Below are 22,657 nucleotides of genomic sequence, written 5' to 3'. Positions count from 1 at the left end.
AACCTGTGCCCTCATGGATACCAGTCGGTTTCGTTTCTGCTGAGCCAAGATGGAAACTCCAAGCCTTTGATTTTTAAAACACCACTTGCTATTCCTGATTTTGCCGAAAGGTGGCAATATCATTGCCTAACTGAATCTGTTGACAGTTTTGATTCAAAGTGGAAAGATTTCCTTTCTCTCTATAAATGGAGCTTATAGATTCACATTTATTTAGGTTTCCTCAAAGGTACAACATGAAGACATTCCTTAGAATATTTTTAGGAGAAATTTCTCCTGCAGTTTGTAATTTCTCCATAAGGAAATTTAGAGTCAAGGGCCAAATATTGTTTTATAGGAAGGACAAAAATCTTAAAGTTAAAGGAGGCTATTTATTTTATCTTTTCATTTTAGGTTCTGTAAAGGCACCTGCCAAAACAGAAGATCTTATTCAGAGTGTTTTAACAGGTAAGTACTACACTTTTCCCCTATGGAAATAGGCAGCTGAATATTATACAGTCTAAGGATTTAGAGGAGAGATGTCTCTTCAGCTTTGAAATATAATGCCATTAATATTTCTTTTCTAAAACCGTCTCCAGATGTGCCTCCTGGTTCAAGCCACACAATGTAAGCACAGAGAAGGAACCATACTTGGCAGATAGAACCCTGTTAGTATAAAAATAACATAATTTCACAAAATGTATTTTAGAATCAAGGAATAGTTTAAAACTGAAAATGTGACCTAGTGAACAGGAATTCACTCTTCCCAAAGTGCCCACAATAAAGCATATTTTAGAAATGCGTAATATGAACGATTTGTGACCATAGAATACACAGTGTATAAGAACCATGATACAGTTTAGAAATATTTTATATTTTGTTAGCTACTGAAACTAGCAGGATTAAAATTGATACAAGCTTTCTTTGTAATACTGGCCTAAAGAAAAACAGAAATGTACATACATGTTTACCAAAAGCAGCACTGTGGGTAACTGTAAACAACCTAAATGTCCATGAACACCAGGGTGAATAAATAAATTCTGATATAGTCACAGATAAAATAGGATACAGCTGTAGAAATAAACTACAATTCTATACAACTACATGGATAAAATTCACAAGCATAATGTTGAAGAAAAGAGGACAGATACAAAAGAGCACATTTTTTTTTCTATTCTGGCTACATAAAGTACAAAAATAGGCAAAACTAATTTGTGCTGTTAGAAATATGGATTTGGATTATTCTTAGGAGGATGGGAGGGGGGAGCAGGAAACAAAAAGAGGGCCTCTGGGGTGTTGATTGTATTTCGATCTTAATCTAAGTGATAGCTATAGAAGCCTGTTCACTGTGTGTACATTTAAAGGGGTATCTATGTTTTATACACTTTTATGCATGTATGTGCACAGCAAAATAATACATAAAATATGCATTGAAAAATTACTTTAGGAATGTATTAAAAGAAAACAAGTGCTTAAAGATTTAACTCCAAAGAGTTCCCTGGTGGCGCAGCAGGTTAAGGATCTGGCATTGTCACTGCTGTGGCTTGGGTTACAGCTGTGGCAGGAGTTTTAGCCCTGACTCAGGAACTTCCGCATGCCACAGGTGTGGCCAAAAAATATAAAAGGTAAAAATTTAACAAAAAAGATTTAATCCCATGGGAAATGATACAATGTTAACACATGAAACAAGAGACACATGTAAATAAGTAATTACCGATTCTAATATTACTTAAATAACTGCAGAGATGAAGATCAGGGATCTGTACTTATTAGCACTTAGCAGTGCTTATCTCTGGATAGTTTATGAGTGATATTTGTTTCCTTCAGATAAATGGACCTTACTTTTATGCTTAAGAGCATACTCAAAGAATAGCCTTTGATGCACAGACTTTTAAAAAATAGTGCTTTCTGTGGAATTATTTTTAATCATAGGATGGAACATCTTGAACTCTGCTGCTAAACTTACCACAGTTGGTACCCTGCACACCATTTTTAAAGAAGTGGGGTTGAATCTGTCACCAAACTGCAGAAATTCCTGAGGATTATGAATTTTAATATAATAAATCATTATGTAACCATAATGAGTCCATTTGGACCTGAGGGAAACCGTTAAATAAATGTACCTGATTCTTCCTTGGCCTCTTTCTCAAAAAGAATCGAATGTCAGGAGTACACATACATTATTTAAAAGTGGAGCATATTTCTATTGCTTCAAGACCTTAACATTAAGAACATAAATTATTACTCTGATTTCAATGTTTATCCACTGTATATCTCATTTTCTTTTCTGGTCTGTTGTTATTCATGGGATATATTATTTCTGAATCTCCTAACAGTTCTAAATATTTATGATAACTTATTTTTGTTTCCCAGAAGCAGAAAGTTCAAATCAAAGGATGCACACATGTGAACTGTGGCTTAATCTAGGTTTAAATAAATGGTAACTCACTGAATTTAAGACACCATCAATATTAAGGCACCCCACTATTCATGGATGGTCAAGAAAGAAAAGCACCAATAGATCATGACATTCCATTGACTACATGACCCATCTTCATTTTAGAAATGTTAGGGTATTTTTAAAATGCCTATTCTAGAATTGATTACATAAATCAGTAAAATATACTGTTTTAAAATTAAGCTCTGTCACATTAAAAGTTTTCTCAGCTTTAAATTAAACACTGTGTAGTGATGTAAGCTAAACTACCATCAACCTCACGGTGCCTTTGGGCAAATCACAGTTAAGAACCTTCCCTCACTTTATTGATTTATACGGGAGCAATGTTGTGATAAATATACAAACCAACAATGTCTATTCTGTGAATGGTGCCCCTTAAACATGGTGCGGGAGAACCTATACAATCACTTGTTAAGCCTGCAAAAGCACACTGCCAGAAACTATGCGAAAAACTTTGCATTCGTTCTTTAATTTCTTCATCACCCTCGCAACCCTAAAAAGGAGAAATATCGTGATCCTTAAGTGGATCTTGTTGGTGCCCACTCAGGTCCTTTTCACCATCTGGCGCACCCAACTGTGGTGAATGCTGGCTACTAACAGCTCATAGCTTCCTCTGCCCGCAGAGGAAGGAAAAGTGCCCTCAGCCAAAAGGAAGCACCCTCTCCTGGAGCTTCTGCCTCTCCCCAGTGACTTTCCCATTTATGCAAAGAACTGGCTTGTTTGCCACAAGCTGAGACTGATTCTATAGTACAGTTCACTGCTCCAGAACTCCCCCTAGGATCAGGCAAGAAACCAGACTCTAGCCGTGACAACATCCTTGTTCAGCCACTTCTGTATCTACTGCCCTTACTTCCCTCCTCCAGAAAGCCCCCCTCGGCAAATCACAGGCACTTGAATCCCTCTCTTGGGCTCTGTTTCTAGGGAACCCATACTTAAAAAAAAAAAATTGCAAGTAAAGAAATCAGGTCTTTGGGAAATTTGGTAACATAGTCACAAAGTTAGCAAGTGATAGAGCCCAACTGGAATATATGTTTTATATCAGAGCTCTACTCTCAAGCTTCACAGGGCGCAGATGAGACAAATGCTGCTTAACAAACAGCTGCTACTCCTCTTCACATCTGTATCTCAGCCCTTCCATGCCTCACATACCCATTTGTTGCAGAAGTGGAAGCTCAGACTATTGAAGAACTAAAGCAGCAGAAGTCATTTGTGAAACTGCAAAAGAAGCACTACAAAGAAATGAAAGACCTGGTTAAGAGACACCACAAGAAAACCACTGACCTTATCAAAGAACACACTACAAAATATAATGAAATCCAGAATGACTACTTGAGAAGGAGAGCAGCTTTGGAAAAGACAGCCAAAAAGGATAGTAAGAAAAAGTAAGTTGAATAGGTATATTTTTATTGGTTTGTCTTATAGTATAAAGGAAGAGAGTCGTCGATATGGATTTTCGGTGATTTTTTTTTTTTAATGGACAGACTACAGTTTATTTAAATGATTTTCTATTGATGAACATACAGGTTGTTTTTGATTATCTGCTATTATAAGAAATGTAGTAACAGAGTTCCCTTTGCAGCTCAGCAGGTTAAGAACCCGACTGGTATCCATGAGAATGTGGGTTTGATTCCTGACCTCGGTCAGTGGGTTAAGGATCAGGCATTGCTGCAAGCTTCAGTGGAGGGCACAGATATATCTCGGATCTGGCGTTGCTATGGCTGTGGTGTAGGCTGGCATTTGCAGCTCCAGCTGATCCCTAGCTTGGGAACTTCCATACGCCGCAGGTGTGGCCTGGAAAGAAAAAAAAAAAAAAGGAAATGTAGTAATAAACATGCTTGGATAAATCTTTTTACGTATTCATAAATTATTTTAAATAAAAATTCTATAAATGGGATCCCTAGATCAATTTATACCTTTTGTTTTTTAGTTTGTAACTATCAGCAAGGTATGAAAGTGCAAATTGATGGAGAAAAACGTTGTATCATTAATACCTTAATTTATGTTTCCATATTAAGTTGAATTTTTGGCATATTTATTGTTGATTTCTGTTTCTTCCTTTGCAAATTTTCATATCATGATCCTCACTTGATCTTTTTTTTTAAATTGAAGTATAGTTGATGGATAATCGATGTGTTATACCTTGTCTTGGACCTACACCCCTGCAAGAAGGAAAACCACCCAATTCCATCCATTTTCCCCTCAGCTCACTTTTGCTTGTGGGCTGAATTTCTTTATTTGGCAAAATCCTAAGACCAGAGATTCAGGAAGTCCTACTCTTGAGTTTTAGCCTCAGGGCTCAAGACCAGCTGGCTGAGTTGATTGCTGATTTGCTGTACTAGAATCTAGTTGGAGGGGCAACTTGTGTTGAGGATGAGATAGGTTTTTATTTTTTTAATTCTTGGCCACACCCTTGGCATGCAGAAGCTCCAGGGACAACAGACCACAGCTGCAGCCTGAACTAACAACTCGGGATCCTTAATTCAATCACTACCAGGGAAATCCTGCAAGTTGTCTTGTTGAAAATCAAATCTCTGCCACCCTTTGCTGCTCTATCTGAAACCCACAAAGCCCTGGAGAAATAACCCTTGTTTAGCATCTAAGGGTCCCCACAGCCCCCTGTACTCAGATCGTGCTGGGGAGAAGCATCTCTCACACATTCATTCAACCAATATTATTGAGTGCCTACTGTATGCTCTGGGAACACAATGGTGAATACAGCCCACCCAGTTATCACCCCAAAGTGGCTAACATGGAAACACAGGAATTACATGAGCATGGAAGCTGAGTCAGACAGGCTGTACCACATCCTTACCTTCACTCCTCACTCCATAATCCCATCTTGATGCCACGTTAGAGTGGTAAGAGGCATTTGTCAGATACATATTATGACGTATGGTTAACATGTGTTTAACTTGAAAGCACAATAAAAACCTAGTTCTTGGTTTTTAAAAAGCAGCAAAGTCATCATTTCTTAGAGCCAAAGCAGCCTTAGAAGCTGTCTGAGTGAACTTTTGTCACTTCCTCAATGAAGAAGCGGAAAACTAAAGGCTTAACATGTACCCACAGTCACACAAACAGTTCAAGCAAAGCTTGGCCTAAAATTTCTAATTTCTTAGTGATTTGTATGTAGTCATCAGTTTATTCCTGTATTTATTTACTTGTAAGTCATATCCTGCAAACTTCCAATAGAATATTGAAGTAACTTATCATAGAAGACATGTATAAAAATCCTATAGAAATAGGAAAAAAAAATGCACACAGACTGTCTACCAGTTACCAGACCTGCTGTCAAATACATGAGTCACTAGCCACAAACAGTGACTCCTTGAAATTGAGATGTGGGAGTTCCCATTGTGGCTCAATGGGTTAAGAATCCAAATAGTGTCCATGAGCATGGGGTTTTGATCCCTGACCTCGTTCAGTGGTTTAAGGATCTGACGCTGCCACAAGCTGCAGTGCAGGACACAGACACAGGCTTGGATCCTGCATTGCTGTGGCAGTGGTGTAGGCCAGCAGCTGCAGCTGCGATCAGACTCCTAACCTGGGAATGTCCGTATGCCACAGGTGCAGCCCTAAAAAGTCCAAAAAAAACCCACAAATTGAGATGTGCCTTAAGTATAAATCACACAGAAGAGTTCAAAACTTCACTAATGAAAGGACTGGAAAATAGCTCATTTTTTATATTGACTTATATTGACTTTAATTACATGTTGAAATATTTTCAAGGATCAGGTTATGCACAATATATTATTAAATTAATTCCACTGATTTCTTTTTAAGGTAGCTACAAGAAATTTCATATCACATATGTGAGAAAAAAATCAAATGCGTGGTCCACATTATATTTTGACTCAACAGCACTTACCATTTAATGTAATTTCTGGCCTTGAATACTGAAGTTAGTGCTTAGCTTCTGAGAAAAGGAAATATGGATGGCTTTGATCAGTCTCTTTATCTGATTAAAGGAAACTTGCTTGCTTTTTCAAGAAAGACAAACATTTTCCTGGTATTAAATTACAGGAGAATTCATCTCATGGATCTTATGTCGGCAATATTAGGCAACAGGGGAAAATGTCTTCAACCTTGTTTTTGGAGGAGATGCAGAAACATCGCTCCTTCGGTTATTATTATTATTATTTTTTTTTTGTACTTTCCTCTCAAACAATAAACAACAAAGCATCTAAGCATCTAGTATTGAAAAATACATCAGGAGAAACTTTTCTTCAAGAAGCAAAACCACTGAGATCTGACTATGTCTGTCCATATCTTATCCCCCTTGATATATAATAAGATCCCGGAAATACCTCCATGTGACAGTCATAATGTCCATTAGATTAATTCCTTTTTTTGCCAGTGAAATTTTAAAAATTTCGCTAATTTTCTTTCTGTTTTGAGTGTGTAGGTATTTTTCACAAAAATATATCAATACATAATAGGCATATTATTTTCAAATGAAATATTATTTTTTAATTTTATTGGTATATAGTTGACATAATATTGTATTCATTTCAGGTGTACGGCAAAGTGAATTAGTTATACCTATATATATCTCCATTCTTTTTTCCCATATAGGTTATTAAAAATTATTGAGTAGGTTTTCCTGTGCTGCTGCTGCTGCTTTTTTTTTTTTTTTTTCTTTTTAGGGCCGCACCCACAGCATATGGAAGTTCCTGGGCCAGGGGTCGAATTGGAGCTGCAGCTGCAGGCCTATGCCACAGCCACAGGAACTCAGGATCCAAGCCGCATCCGTGACCTTCGCCACAGCTTGTGGCAATGCCAGATCCTTAACCCGCTGAGTGAGGCCAGGTATCAAACCCACATCCTCACAGAGACTGTGTTGGGTTCTTAACCTGCTGAGCCCCAATGGAAACTCCTACAGTAGGTTCTTGTTAATTTTTTTAGATTTTTTTTTTGAGGTAACATTGCTTATAACAATGAGCATTGCATGTGTACAGTATTACATCAGATTAGTTTCTTATCCAAACATCTATCATCTCAACTGAGCTTCCACATTGTGAAGAACACAGCCTTTGCTGTTTTCTAGATGTCTGTCCTTGGGTAAGCTGCACTGCTGCTCCCCCTTTCTGTGTCCTTAGGCACGTTGTCTCACCGAGCCTCAGTTTCTTCCAGTGTGGAGGTGGTCCCACCTCCTAGTTGGGTTTCACAAAAGCCAGAAGTAAAGCAGCAGGTCCCTGGCATCTGCTGAGTGGTCAGGAAATGTTGCCTCGTTGCCTCTGCTGTGGTGGTGGTGGCTGAATGAAGCAGCACCTTTATGTTCTGACTACACTGACTTCCTGCCACAAAAGATGATAATGGATCTCATGTTCATGCCAAGAGGGAAGCTCCCCCACCCATGCTTCTCTGCTCTGAGGTTGAGGAATAGACTTATCCTAGGATGGAGGGCCACCTTCAGGCAACCTTGCCATTCTGATGTATCAGGGTCCAAGAGCCTGGGAGAGGGTTCCTTCTCATTTGGCATTGTAAGTAAAATGCACATAGAAACTATGGAGGAAATTCTGCATTCCTTATTAGACAAAATCGGATCCTAACACCAACTTCTACGAATGGCCTCTCGGTGTGGCACCATTGATGTTGGCCTGATGCGAAGAGAGAGCATAAGGAATGCATGGCAGCTGGTTCCAGAAACCTCTTCTGCCTGTTCCACATGGCCGCAAGTGGAAAGACGGAGACAGAATCTGATGTGCTGGGGATCTTAGGTGGTTCTTTCTCCAGAGGTTTTCATACAAATGCAAAGAGCAAACCTGCTCTCAGTACCCCGTTCCCAACACTGTCCCTCTTTCAAATTGTCTTCCAAGAAGTAAGAGCACAAAGCTTGAAGAAATCACACTGTTTTAAGACAATAAGAAGTTAGTGAGAATTGCCCTGGTTTGTTTCCATGTGTGTCCGTCCTAAATTTCTAAATATCTATATAATTCTCTGCTGTGAATAACTCAAAGAAAGTCACCCTGTACAAAGTGAGCACTCAATAAATATGTTGGAATCAACCTCATTCATCCTCTTTTCGCTGGGAATGAAAGCATTTTGAAGAAAGTACCATCTGGGGTGGAGAGATCAAGGATGTTGGTTCAGCCCCCAAAGAAACATATTTTAATAACAAATCCTTGCTAGCAAAAGATGTCAGGAAACAGAATGTGCACCCGGGAGGATTGCCTGTATGTGGCATCTGCACATGCTCTCTGTTGTCAATCTATGTGGCCCAGATGCAAAATTCAGTTTCTTTTCAACTCCCTCTGCAGAATCATCAATGCAGGGTGTATAGGAGGAATGTGGCTGGGAATTACATTATACTTGCCATGTTAAAAAAAAAAAAAATAGGAGTGCCTGTCGTGGCACAGCGGAAATGAATCCAACTAGGAACCATGAGGTTTCGGGTTCGATCCCTAGCCTTGTTCAGTGGGTTAAGGATCCGGCGTTGCCATGAGCTGTGGTATAGGTTGCAGGTGTGGCTCAGATCTGGCATTGCTGTGGCTGTGGCGTAGGCTAGTAGCAACAGCTCTGATTAGCCTGGGAACCTCCATATGCTGCAGGTGTGGCCCTAAAAAGACAAAAGACAATCAATCAATCAATCAATAAACAAACAAACAAAAAATTGGAGTTCCCGTTGTATCTCAGCGGGTTAAGAACCTGACTAGTATCCATGAGGATGCAGGTTTGATCCCTGGCCTCGCTCAATGGGTTAAGGATCGGTGTTGCCCCAAGCTGCAGGGCAGGTCACAGATACGGCTCCAGTTCAACCCCTCACCTGGGAACCTCCATATGCTGCAGGTGCAGCCCCCCCCCCCCCAAAAAAACCACCTAACTAAATAAATAAAAGCTGTGAAAAGTCCTTATTAGACATGTTTTCTCCCAAGGGAGGATTATTTTTCTCTCCATCACCACCACTCAGCCTCCCAGCTTCCTGGCTTTCCTTTTCCACCTCTACTGTGTATGAAGACCCTCTGCTGCTAAGCTTGTCCTTGCGGTTTCAGCCTCAAGTGGCTTATCTAAATATTTATTTCCAAACACAGTGCTCTCCCTAGGAGGAAATCTGGTGAACAGCCCTCTCCCTCCACCTTGCTCTGACATGCATGTTTTTTTGAGTCAAGCTCTGTGTTTTCTGCAGATCAGAACCCAGCAGCCCTGACCATGGTTCATCCACCATTGAGCAAGACCTCGCTGCCCTGGATGCCGAAATGACCCAAAAGCTAATAGACTTGAAGGACCGACAACAGCAGCAACTGCTTAATCTTCGACAAGAACAGTATTACAGTGAAAAATACCAGAAGCGAGAACACATTAAACTAGTAAGCCTGAAAATTGTGATTTAAGTTTCTATTGCTGGAACCTTCTTTTCTTTAGGAAAATTTTGAGGCTCTTGGATAACAAAAAGGAAGACAGCAGCAGGTCTGGCTGGCACTTTCATTTTACTTCCTTACTTGAATAATCTTATTTTTTTTTTTTTTGCCAGGTTTTAGAGAGAGGTAAGATGCATTTCTTAGATCCATATTGTGACATACGATAAACATGTGCTTAATGTAAAAGCACAATCAAAACCCAGTACTTGGGTTTTAAAAGGCAACAACAAAAATAAAAAAGCAATGAAATCATCATTTCTTAGAAATGAAAATTGCATAGACCACATAGTGTCCATTAAACTACTATTTTACAAGCCCTGCTCTTCCAGCATCTTTGCCAGGCTTCTCTCTATTCTCCAGTAAGGCCATGTTTTATTTTTATTTTCATGAACTCATTTTTGGGCTCTAATAATTTGGGGGGATATTTGAAATCACACAAGAAATTACACAACACATGTCTTTAAGAAAATTAAGAACATACTCTAAATAAATGTTCATTTGTTTATGTAGTAGTATAGCTTTGAAGTAATAACAAGAGAGCTAAAAAAATTATAAAATCCACTCTCCTTCATTCAGAAAAATCAATATTTAAGTGGACAATATGAAATATTATCTACCCAGTGAGGTTCCTTATGAAAAGAAATGCCATGATCTCCCTTAGTAGTCAGTTTTGTCCTCCAAAATGTTTTCTCAGAGATTGTGACATTCCACTGTTGTTGGTGGCTTGACACATAGTAGGGTCATGACAAGTATTTACTGACAGGTAAATTAAATGAATTATGCAATACAGGAACCTTGAAAACAAGCTTGTGCCAAACACAAAACACATGAGTAAGCTGAACAGAAATAAATAGTATACCCAGAGGAAATGGGTTCTGAGAGGTGTTTGTATAACCTGCTCATCTCATTGCTGAAGACCTGTCCATGGAAGAGAATTCGGAGGCTGCTCTGCTTGCAGGTTGCAAGCAGTGGGTGGTTTAGTCATGACTGTGTAGCAGATGGTTCAGCTTCTCAATGACAGTATGCAAATGAGCAGGTCCAAAAAAATCATAAGGGGAGCTTATCAAAAAATCAGATTCCATTTGGTTGGTTAGTGTCCACTTAAGCATGCCTTAGAATCACTTGGAGAGCTTGTTAAAACACAGAATGTCAGACCCTACCCCAAATTTCCAATTTAACAGGCCTGGCATAAGGCTGATGATGGTGACGCTTCTGGAACCAGGCACACACTTTGAGACCCACTGCTCTATACCTAAATATGGGGCTCAAGGACTTATTTTTAACAAGCTCCCCACAATTTGGATGGTCTGCCTTGTTGTGAACTCCTGAAATAAGATCTAAGCAGGGAAAGAACAGTTGGGCAGAGGGGGGGATTTGGTGCAGGCTGCAGAAGACCTGAGAAGACCATGTGAATTTTAGTGGGAGATAATGGCTTTGGGACCCAGCTACAACTCTGTCTTTCTCAGTACCCTATCCCCCTAGGACTCCAGAAAATAATAACAATAAAAATTAAAATAGCAACTGTGTATTGAGCACCCCCCCACCACAAGGCCGTAGGCTGTGCTAAGTGGTCCTATTTAATCCTCACAACACTGGCATTTGGTGCTATTGTCAACCCATTTGGCAGGTAAAAAACATACAGCGAAATGTAGTGACTTTCCCAAATTTCTCCAACTAGAAAGTGGAGTAGTTGGGATTTGAACTTGGTTCTCTGACTTTAGAGCCCCTCCTTTATAACCATTGTGCAGATTCCTCCTAATTCAGTTTTCCAGCTAAGTTCTCATGCAACAGCAGAGAGCACACAGCCCACTCCTGCATTATGATGGCTGAGACACTGTACCTATCTCTTTTTATTTTTTTTAATTATTTTTTTTTAATTATTTTTTTAATTGTTATTTCCCCAATACAATTTTTTTTTTTTCTACTGTACAGCATGGTGACCTAGGAGGAAGGGGAAGGAGTGGGGTGGATTGGGAGCTTGGGTTTGATAGATGCAAACCATTGCCTTTGGGATGGATTAGCAATGAGATCCTGGTGTGTAGCACTGGGAACTAAGTCTAGTCACTTATGATGGAGCATGATAATGTGAGAAAATAGAATGTGTGCATGTATGTGTAACTGGGCCGCCTATCTCTTTTTAAACAGCTTTATTTCAACTTCTTTGCAATTATTTAAAATGCACTGTTCAAAGGTTTGTAGAATATATATATACACTCATAAATATGGAGAGCCATCGCCTATTTTATTTTATTTTCTCTTTTTAGGGCCACACCTGAGGCATATGGAAGTTCCCAGGCTAGGGATCAAATCAGAGCTGCAGCCACTGGCCTACGCCACAGCCACAGCAACAAAGGATCCAAGCCACATCTGAGATCTATACCACAGCTTGTGGCAACACTGGATCCTTAACCCACTGAGTGGGGCCAGGGATCGAACCCATGTTCTCATGGATACTAGTCTGGTTCATTACCACTGAGCCACAGCGGAAAGTCCCATCCCCAATTTTAGAAACTTTTCATCACCTCAGAAAGAAACCGTGATTCATTCACTCATTTATTCAACAAATACTTATTAGATGTCCACTGAGCAAATACTTTTAAATCGTAGAGGATAAAAATGACAATCCTAACTTTTATGAAGCTTACATTCTAGATTGGACCAGGGGGATCCAGACCGTAAATGAAATAAGTTGGTAAAATATGTGATATGTCAGTTGGTGATTAGAGCCGAGGAGAGAAATCTTTCTGAAGTGGGGAAATAGGGAGTGAGGTGGAGTCGGATGTAGAGAGTGCTTTGAAATTTTAAATAGAGTACAGGATGAGACTTACTGAGAAGACAGCATTTGAATAAGAAGGAGAAGGACTGACTGTGCCAACTTAGGGGGCAAAGTTTTCCCAAGGGGGAGAGTAAGCAAAGACTCTGGGTCGGGAACAGGCCTGTGTGATGGAGGCACAGCAGTGTAGCTGTGTTCGAGGAGGGCTATCAGGATCTGAGATCAAGAGAAGGGATTTCTGGGGCCAGAGACGGATGGTTCAGGGTCTTATGGGCCTCTGTGTCCTCTGCATTACACTCAGAGGGCAGTGGGAGCCACTGGAGGGTTCTGAGCAGAGAAGTGACACCATCTGAAGTCACTTCCACAAGAACTGCTCTGGGGCTGAGCTGCCCAGAGCACAGGGAGGAAGTGCAGTCCTAGGAAAGGGCCCTCCCAAAGCATAGTCCAGAGGAACTGTGGTCCGAGGGTCAGAGATTCCGGGGTTCTCCCGCAGATGACAGAGGTGACCAACAGGGTCAATGCTACTTCAAAGACGAGGCAATCCAGCTGTAATCATCATGAATTTCCTCCAAGGGCCAAGCTTTGCAAGGTCTGTTCCCCAGGGAAAGAGGCGTGGTAGAATGAGAGAGAAGCTGAGTACTCATAGAAGAGTCTCGAAACAAGAATTAGAGTGTGGATGAAAACAGAAGCCCATACATCCCAGAAAGGCCTGCCAGGGAGGAGGAAACCTGAGCTACAGAAATGGGGAGCTGAAATCACGAGAAACAGCTGCACAGTCTCAAAGTCCCCGGAGGAATACCTGAGTGTGAGCACCACATCCAATCCTACCAACAGATTTTTCTCCTGGAGGAGAAGGTTGGTGGGGAGCTAGGGAAGGGCAAGTGGAGCTTACAGGTGGGAAGTCCCACCTGAAGGACCCTTGGAGCAGGAGAGGTGGTAAAACTCCCACTGGAGGTGACTAACCTAGAATATGTGCTTCCACTCCCTCCTCCCCAAGAAAGAATGGGTGTGTCCATAGTGAAAGCTTCAAAGAGTTTTAAGAAAACATACATTTGTGTCCAACATAGCCTGGTCCTTTCAAGCCAGATACAAGCAAAGTACTCAAAATGATCCTCCTTTCACTATTGTGATTGTGGATTTGGGTTTAGAGAAAGCCCAGTGCCTTTGAACACACCTATAAATGGGCTTTTGTTAAGAAGGCTAAGATCCAAACACCTTGCATTTGAACCACACAGAGTTTACCTAGTGGCCATTTCAGGGCATTCACAATTTATACTACATGCTTTTAGCTGACATGTAGATCAGAACTTTCTATCAACCCCATTTGCCACAACTAGAAATTGTTCTTCCAGGAAGCCTTTTGACTGAAGGGGACCTAGGAGTGTCAGTTCTCTCTTTGCTTGTGCTTCTGAATTACAAGCGGGCCTCTTAGGCTAAATTAGATACGCGGAAGTGTAATTAAAAAGCAAGGGAGCCTCAGGTAAAAGAAGTATTGGGTGATGAGGAAAATTAGCAGAAGATATTTTATCTCCCAAAATTGCTTTGGGAATTAAATGCAAATGTGAACCCACAGTTCAAGGATTGAAAAAGAAACCATGGCTTGTAAACTCCTGCCAGATGTTCATTACAACTTAATATCTGCCAAACTCACTGATAGACATTGGCGATGAAGGTGAGGAAGGCATTGTCAGTACAAGTGAGGGAGCAGGTACTACAGTCCTGATAACATGTGATAAATACAACCATAAATCTGTCAGCAAACCGATACGGAGACACAGATGTGGGAACAATGCCTGACTATAGAGATTGGTTAACACCAAAAGAATTACTTTTTGATTTTTTGATTTTTGATTTTTAGCCTGCACTTGCAGCATATGGAAGTTCCCAGGCTAGGGGCCAAATCAGAGCAGCAGCTGCCAGCCTACACCATAGCTACAACAATGCTGGATCCAAGCCATGTCTGTGACCTACACCACACCTCATAGCAACACCAGATCTTTAACCCACAAAGTGAGGCCAAGGATCAAACCTGCTAGTCAGTTTCATTACCACTGAACCACAATGGGAACCCCTTTTTTTAGAGAAAATATTTTTGAGGTGACTGTTCGTATTATCACAAGAGGTGTCAAATGCACACAATCTTCATAGACTCTGAAGTTTTAAAGGACTTGTTCTACCTGTCCGAATAAGGATTATCTTTATTTTTTTAATTTTTAAAAATTTTTATTAAGGTATAGTTGATTTACAATGTTGTGCCCATTTCTGCTGTACAGCAAAGTGACCCAGTCATGTGTTCTTATATTATCTTCCATCATAGTCTCTCCTAAGAAACTGGACATAGTTCCCTGCTATACAGTAGGACCTCATTGCTTATCCATTCTAAATGTAGCAGTCTGCATGTGATAACCACAAACTCCCAGTCCATATACTCCCTTCCTCCTCCCCTTTGGCAACCACAAGTCTATTCTCTATGTCTGTGAGTCTGTTTCTGTTTTGTAGATAGGTTCATTTTACCTAATTATATTTTAAATTCCAAATATAAGTGCTCTCATATGGTATTTGTCCTCTTTATGACTTATTTCGTTTAGTATGATAATCTCTAGTTGAATCCATGTTGCTGCAAAGGGCCTTATTTCATTCTATTTTATGGCTGAGTAGTATTCCACTATATGTATGTACAACATTTTCTTGAGGATCATTATCTTTAAAACTCCACATCCAAATAGCTCTGTATCCTGGTTACTCCGAGGATGGTCCCCAAATCACCTGGGAGCCTGTTAGACCTGCACAGCCTCAGGTCCCCACCCCCAAGACCTGCTGAATCACAAGAGTCCCAGGTGACCTTTTACACATTGAAGTTGAAGAATGAAGTTTTAATGCCTTTAATCCTTACCCTTGCTCTAAATGTATTTTAGAACAAAACTAAAGTTCCGCTTGTTGACATAGGCAATACATCGTGCTCTCCACTCCTCAGAGCTTGATCATCCAGCTGGATGCTTATCTGTTGGTGACAAAAGCACAGGTCCTATGGAAATCACACCTGTGATTTCCTGTCTGCATTTACAATTGAGGGTGACAATTACTTTCACTTAGAGGTGAGTGAAATAAAGATGTAAATTCCCCAACCCCATTCAAGTTCTTGCATACCCTGAAGTCTCTTCACTGACTTCTTGGGGGCCTGTGGAGCCCAGTTAAGGAGAACTATATGGTTGAGAAATCTGCCCTAATTTGCCTGTTTTTCATTAATGCCATAGATTGACCCTGAGTTTTATCATGCCATTAGGGAAAGGTCTTAATTTTAAATGACTTTGGTAAGTGATAGAAATTCTTGGAGGAGGGTCCCTCTGAGCATTCTCCATCAGTCTCAGAATCAGCTCCAGTGTCACACTCAAGCCTCACCACCCACGGCCTAGGGAGAGAAGGTGTTTTAGTGACATCCATGGGATCACTTCTCTGTTGCAGCAGTGTTTGACCTGCCATTTTGTCTTCTTTCTCCTTTTTAGTTGCATCAAGAAAAGATTTTCTCATTTTCTCTCACAGCACCATATACTTTATCCTCTACAGAGGCTTGTTTCATTTTGTTGGCTTCCTGCCTTTTCTCCTTTTTCTCATATTTTGTTTCCCACGTGTTCCAAGCCCATTCATTTCTCCCTTCCTTCACATAGACTTTAGGGGGTAGGATTTTTCTTATATCTCCTCTCCATCCCATCAGCAACCAGTCCTGGGCCTCAAACCAACATTAGCACCTGTTGTGATCAGCACACAGCCCTCATAGTTTGCATTTGAGATTCAGTAAAAATAATCCATGGAAACTTAACATAGTGCCTAGAACATTGTCATCATTCTTTACTAAAGGACAGTTTGCATAGGATTTAGAGTAAAGAGACATGACTTCCATTTTTAGTTACGTAACTTTAGCTAAACCAGTTCACTTCTTTGTCTGCATCCCTGTTTCTAAAAGCAAAAGTTGGTCCAGGAATGCTGGTAAAGTCTCCCTCTGGACTATAGTGCTACACTTAGTTTATAAAATGTAGAGATGAGTCAACTCTCAGATCTATTAAATTAATAATTAGAGATTTCAATTTAATGCAATAAACTGTGTTTTTCCTTTTGTGCATGTGCAGTAGGTCTTAACGTGTTTTTTTGTTGTTAATTGATTAACTATTTAGGTAAGGTTAAGAAAGAAAAAAGGTAGGGAGTTCCCATCGTGGCTCAGTGGTTAACAAATCTGACTAGGAACTCTGAGGTTGCGGGTTCGATCCCTGGCCTTGCTTAGTGGGTTAAGGATCTGGCATTGCCATGAGCTGTGATGTAGGTCACAGATGCAGCTCGGATCCTGCGTTGCTGTGGCTGTGGCATAGGCTGGCGGCTACAGCCCCAATTCGACCCCTAGCCTGGAAACCTCCATGTACCTCAGGAGCGGCCCTAGAAATGGCAAAAAAAAAGAAAAAGAAAGAAAGAAAAAAGGCAGTAAACAGAACCCATCCCCAAAGGCAAAGAAAATAATAGTTTTGACTTGTGTCAATTTAAAGAAGCTTAAAGAACAGAAATTCTGCCAAAAGGAAATTCCAAAATAGAATCCACCAGTCTGATCATTGAGTTTGTGCCCTCAGGAATTACAAGACTCATTGCATTCCATCTGGCAAGTGAGAGATGCTTGAAATGATATATTTTGCATTAAGAAAAAAAAGGAGCTGACATGCCTTGCTATTTATCTTCATGGGCAGCTCTTCCAGATCTAACTTCCAAACACGCTGTTGAAATATTAAGCCCTTGATTTATTGCACTATTGTGGTTACAAACCACCAGACAAATCATGTCTCTTTTAGTCAGATCTCCTTTGTTAATTATTTGAAAACCTCCACTTTGAATGGTATTGCTATTTTCCCACATCTGAGTGGTAAGCAATATTTATTTATTTCATTTATTCTAGACTGAATTGTCTTGACATCTTTTAGACTTTTGAAGCCTAATCCTAAAATTTTGGTGGTTGGGATTTTTGTTTTTGATTGGTTTAATCAAATATAATATCTCAACTAATTCAACCATATACAAACATGTTCTCATTTTCTTTTAATTTAACCAGGAAATCTGTAATTGCATTACTTGTACCAACTTTTCAATGACTCTTACAAGCATCTTCTTCTTTTATGGGCAGTTATCCCTATTACAAAGGAATGATTTTTTGCATGTCATAAATTTGTACTTAAATATATATATGAATCATTTTATTTTTATTTTTTGGTATGCAAAATTCCCCAGGTCAGGGATCGAACCCAGACCACAGCGCTGACAATGCCGGATGCTTAACCTACTAGGCCACCAGGGAACTCCATGAATCATTTTAAATGAAACTTCCTTTATCATAAAAATAAAGCACCTTTATCATGAAAATAAATATTTCATGGCCATAAATATCTACTATTTTCAGGATATTTTAAAGTAATCGAGTTCTAAAAATACAACCATAGAATAATGTAATTTTGTAATTTATCACAAGAACCTTAGAGATCATTTAGATGCTCTATTTTACTGATGAGAAAACAGGGCCCAAGAATTGAGATGGCAAAATGCAAGCATCATCCAAGATGATAAAACACTACAACTAGAGCTTCCTTTATCAGACTTCTTAATTTTTTTAAGTTTGAAGATATTTCCTGTTAATGGCCTTATAAAAAAAATACCAGAAATATTATTCAAGGGAGTATGTTTCATTGAACCATTTATATTTCCCAGAAAGCTAAGAAGCTGATATTCACTTTGGCATATCTTAAAAGTGAAAAACAATTTTAAATATTATAGATTCATCTGGCCCACTTGTTGACATCAACTAGGAGTTCGTGGTCAGATTTTCACTTTCATTTCTTGCTTGGCCCAGCAAGTAAAAAGAAAAATCCAAGGATCCTTTAAACCTTTTGGATTCAAATAAGTAGCTAGAAAATTCTGTTTAGCTATTTACAAAGCAATTAATTGCATAGGTAGGAAAGACTATCTCAGGGAATGACCAGGGTATTTGCTCCTTTAGTCCAAGACTCTCCAGCTTCTGAGAAGAGAAGGAAACTGGTGGGAAATATCAGCTCCGCTGGACAGGGCTTGTTTGCTGGCTCCCAGGTGGACCATCAGTACACAGTATCCAGCACATCACAGGTGCTCAGTGAATGTTGGTGGAATGAATGAATGAATGAATGAATGGATATTTCTCCATGTGAATAGCTAGGGTACACCCTAGTGTAAACACCCACCTTGTTTTTAAATTGTCAGTATGCATTAAGTCCATAGATCATTGCTTCGTTTAGAAGCATCATAAATTAATTCTTTATAGAAGAAAAACAATTTAAGGTAAAAACTCAGAGTAGGTGCTTTAACCAGCAGAAAAGAAGGGGCTGTCTTCCCTAGATATTAGTGGAAGGGGCAGGAAGATGGGTTTGTCTGAAGTCTGAATAGTCTATCCTTGACTCTTTGCCCATTTTTCCAAATTGCCCTTCTTAGAAGAGGTTCCAAACATGTCAATTTCTGTCCATATATTTTAAGCCCTTTTGAGTTAGAGTCAAGGAATTATCCTCTTCCTTGGAAACAGTTCTCTCCCTCCATGACTCAACCCAGTGAAATTCAGCATGGAGCTGAGAACAAGCATGAAATTATATTCCCCCAGGCTTTGCTTTCTCATTCCTTAAAAGGTTTGGAACATTTAACTAGGAGAGTTGTCATGATTGGTAAACAAATAGGCAAAATAATTGAAATGTGTCTGTTCCTTTGGGCCAGGAAAAAAATCATAGTAAAAGTTAAAATTATGAGTTCCCAGTGTGGCTCGGCAGGTTAAGAACCTGACATTGTGTCCATGAGGAATGCAGGTTGAATCCCTGGTCTTACTCAGTGGGTTGAGGGTCAGGCATTGTTGCAAGCTACAGACTAGGTCACAGATGCTGCTCGGATCCAGTGTTGCTGTGACTGTGGCATAGGCCTCAGCTGCAGCTCTTATTCGACCCCTAGCCTCGGAACTTCCATACACCGCAAGTGTGGCTGTAAAAAAGATAAACAAACAAATAAATAAATAAGTGTTAAAGTTAAATATTGTTTACTGTATTTCAGTTTACCATGTACTCCTTGATTTTTCCTTTTTTTTCCCCTAAGAATCCTAAACTAATCTTTTGTTCTTTTCTATCCTCCATGAGTTTTTGTGGTGAGTTCATGATTGGACAGTTCTTTGAGTAGAGTCTGCTAATAAATACACCAAAGTGAAAGGACCCTTGGGGTAGCGAAAAAGCACTTCGATTATTGTGTGAAAAATCCCACTTTTGCATCTTGTTTTCTGACCTCATGAAAACAATACCTTAGCTCAATACTCAGAGGTTTCATCATCTTATTGGGGGATTAAGGAATGACATTTTTTACTTGTTTTTATTTTTATTTTTTTATCAAGATCCTCTTGGCTACAAGTGACAGAAATCTATATTGGACTAACTTAGATAAGAAGAGTATGTACTAGAAAAGTACACAGGGTAGGTCACCTAAGAAAAGATTTACCATCCACACAGGAGAAGGGAAGGAAGAAAAAGACACCTGCCAGGAGTTCCCATTGTGGCTCAGTGGAAACAAACTCAACTGCTATCCATGAGGATGCGGGTTTGATTTCTGGCCTCACTCAGTGGGTTAAGGATTCAGTGTCACCATGAGCTGTGGTTTAGGTTGCAGACTTGACTTGGCTCCCTCATTGCTGTGGCTGTGGTATAGGTCGGCAGCTGCACCTCAGATTTGACCCCTAGCCTAGGAACTTCTATATATACCACGGGTACAGCCCTAAAAAAAAAAAAAAAAAAAAGACACCGGCCAGAAACCACTCACAGCACTTCCTGTGTCTGTCTGTCTGTCTGTCTCTCTCTCTCTCTCCTGATTTTCTCTGTATGTTAGTATTATTCTTTTCCAAAGCAGCACACAGGCTTCCCTTTATCAGAAAATATAGGCACCAACCCCTTATCAGTTATATTTCTTTCTCTAATGACACATTGACAAAATCTTGGGGGAATCCTTGTTAGGATCATATGATTGGCCAAGTTTACAACCTTAGACCAATCACCTGTGGCCAGAGTCAAGGTATGACTGGTCCAACTTGGATCAGTGCCTTCCCTGGACCAGTTACCTTGATTAAGGGATGAGTGCAAAGAATACAGCAGCTCCACGGGAAGCCCACACATTAGGCCCAGACCTAGTTCTCAGAAAGCAGAGGAAGTTCTTTCTGAAGAAGTAGTGTTGGGTAGAGAAAACTATAGGTGAGCCCCATGCACTCCCTTTTTAGTGTCTGAAAGAAATAAATTATTGATGCATACATATAATCCCATTGCCAGCTTAATGTGAGCCTGACAATAGTGGATATTTTCAACGAAGTCATCATATTCATCATTCTGCCTCCTGGACTTTAAGTAGAGGAAGTTTGAATGAAAACAGTAAAATAGTGTAAAGACAGAATTATACTAAGAGTGATGGTCTTTTAAAAATAGTGGGAAAGGGCACAATGTTACAGGGACGGTCTATAATATAGGACAGTGGGGCAGACCATGGGGAACTGAACAGAGTGGAAGGGTATTTGTCATGTTTGTCATGTTAAACTCAGAGATGATGTCCTTTTTAAAAATACATTCTTTGAGATTCTTAGGGAAACACTGTTTCCATTAGTTGTATGCAAAAGCCACAGGGAGGGAGTAGGATGGACTGGGAGTCTGGGGCTAATAGATGCAAACTATTGCATTTGGAATGGATAAGCAATGAGGTCCTGCTGTATAGCACAGGGAACTGTGTCTAGTCACTTATGATGAAACATGATGAAGGATAATGTGAGAAAAAGAATGTATATGTATAAGTATGTGTATATGTATATGTATGACTGGGTCACTTTGCTGTATAGTAGAAACTGACAGAACACTGTAAACCAACGATAATGGAAAAAATAATAATCATTTTAAAAACAAAGATATTAGAAAACAAAAAATAAATATATGACTTTAAAAATATATTAATTAGTTAAGTAAACAAAAAATAAAAAATACACATTCCTGGATTTCACAATAAGGCATTTATTCCTAAAGAACAAAACTTAGTTTGTTAAATACCAAAGTTATGTAGTTTTAAAAGTATTTTCAGGAGTTCCTGTTGGAGCTCAGTGGGTTAAGAACACAACATAGTGTCTGTGAGGATACAGGTTCAATCCCTGGCCTTGCTCAATGGCTTAAGGATCCAGTATTGCCGCAAGCTGCAGCATAGTTTGCAGATGCGGCTTGGATGTGACATCGCAGTGGCTGTAGCATAGGCCTGCAACTGCAGCTCTAAATCAACCCCTCACCCAGAAACTTCCATTTACTGCAGATGCAGCTGTAAAAAGAAGAAAGTGTTTTCAATAAGACAGCCCATGGTGATGGCTGTGATGCTCTATAGTTATCACCAAGTTTGGGGGTCAATGTGGTTTTTACACATTATTTCATCTGCAATAATTGTTGAATGCCTATATTTTGTAGAGTCTAGGTGTTCAAAAAATTATTAGGAAAGGAAGGTTACATTAGTGGCATTGTTTAGAGCAATAATAATGTATATACCCACAAAGGCAATTAAAAATAAGCGATATCTTATTGAAAAAGCCAATAAAGAGCCAAGGACTAGAGTTATCTGGGCAACCAAAGGGAAGAATCAGCAAAGGCTGGTTTAGAAAGGGCATGGACAGTAGCAGGCCTTGACTGGTGCCCACTTACTTATTAGAAGCAGTTAGAGCAGGGAGTTCCCATCATGGCTCAGCAGAAGCGAATTTGACTAGCATCCATGAGGACGCAGGTTTGATTACTGGCCTTGCTCAGTGTGTTCAAGATCCGGCCTTGCTGTGAGCTGTGGTGTAGGTTGCAGATGTGGCTCAGATCTAGTGTTGCTGTGGCTCTGTCATAGGGTGGCAGCTACAGCTCCAATTCGACCCCTAGCCTGGGAACTTCCATGTGCTTCAGGTGCAGCCCTAAAAAGACAAAAAAAAAAAAAAGCAGTTAGAGTAGCACAGACCAATGGAACTTTCTGAAGTCTTGGAAATGCCCTATATCTGTGCTGTCTGTCTCCCATTCAAAT

General features: G+C 39.9%; 1 protein-coding gene across 2 annotated transcripts in view; it reads left to right on the top strand.

The window, feature by feature from the left end:
- Nucleotides 1-22,657, top strand: part of PLCB1 (phospholipase C beta 1) — a 731,149-nt gene that overhangs the window by 613,555 nt on the left and 94,937 nt on the right. For both annotated transcript variants that reach the window (XM_047771691.1, XM_047771692.1), the window contains exons 25-27: nucleotides 391-444; nucleotides 3,597-3,816; nucleotides 9,558-9,738. In XM_047771691.1, the coding sequence (XP_047627647.1) occupies nucleotides 391-444; nucleotides 3,597-3,816; nucleotides 9,558-9,738 (455 nt within the window). The remainder of the gene's footprint in view (nucleotides 1-390; nucleotides 445-3,596; nucleotides 3,817-9,557; nucleotides 9,739-22,657) is intronic.

Source organism: Phacochoerus africanus, chromosome 3 (genome assembly GCF_016906955.1).
Source record: "Phacochoerus africanus isolate WHEZ1 chromosome 3, ROS_Pafr_v1, whole genome shotgun sequence".
NCBI classification, from domain to species: domain Eukaryota; kingdom Metazoa; phylum Chordata; class Mammalia; order Artiodactyla; family Suidae; genus Phacochoerus; species Phacochoerus africanus.
This window is presented reverse-complemented; position numbering and strand designations above follow the sequence as displayed.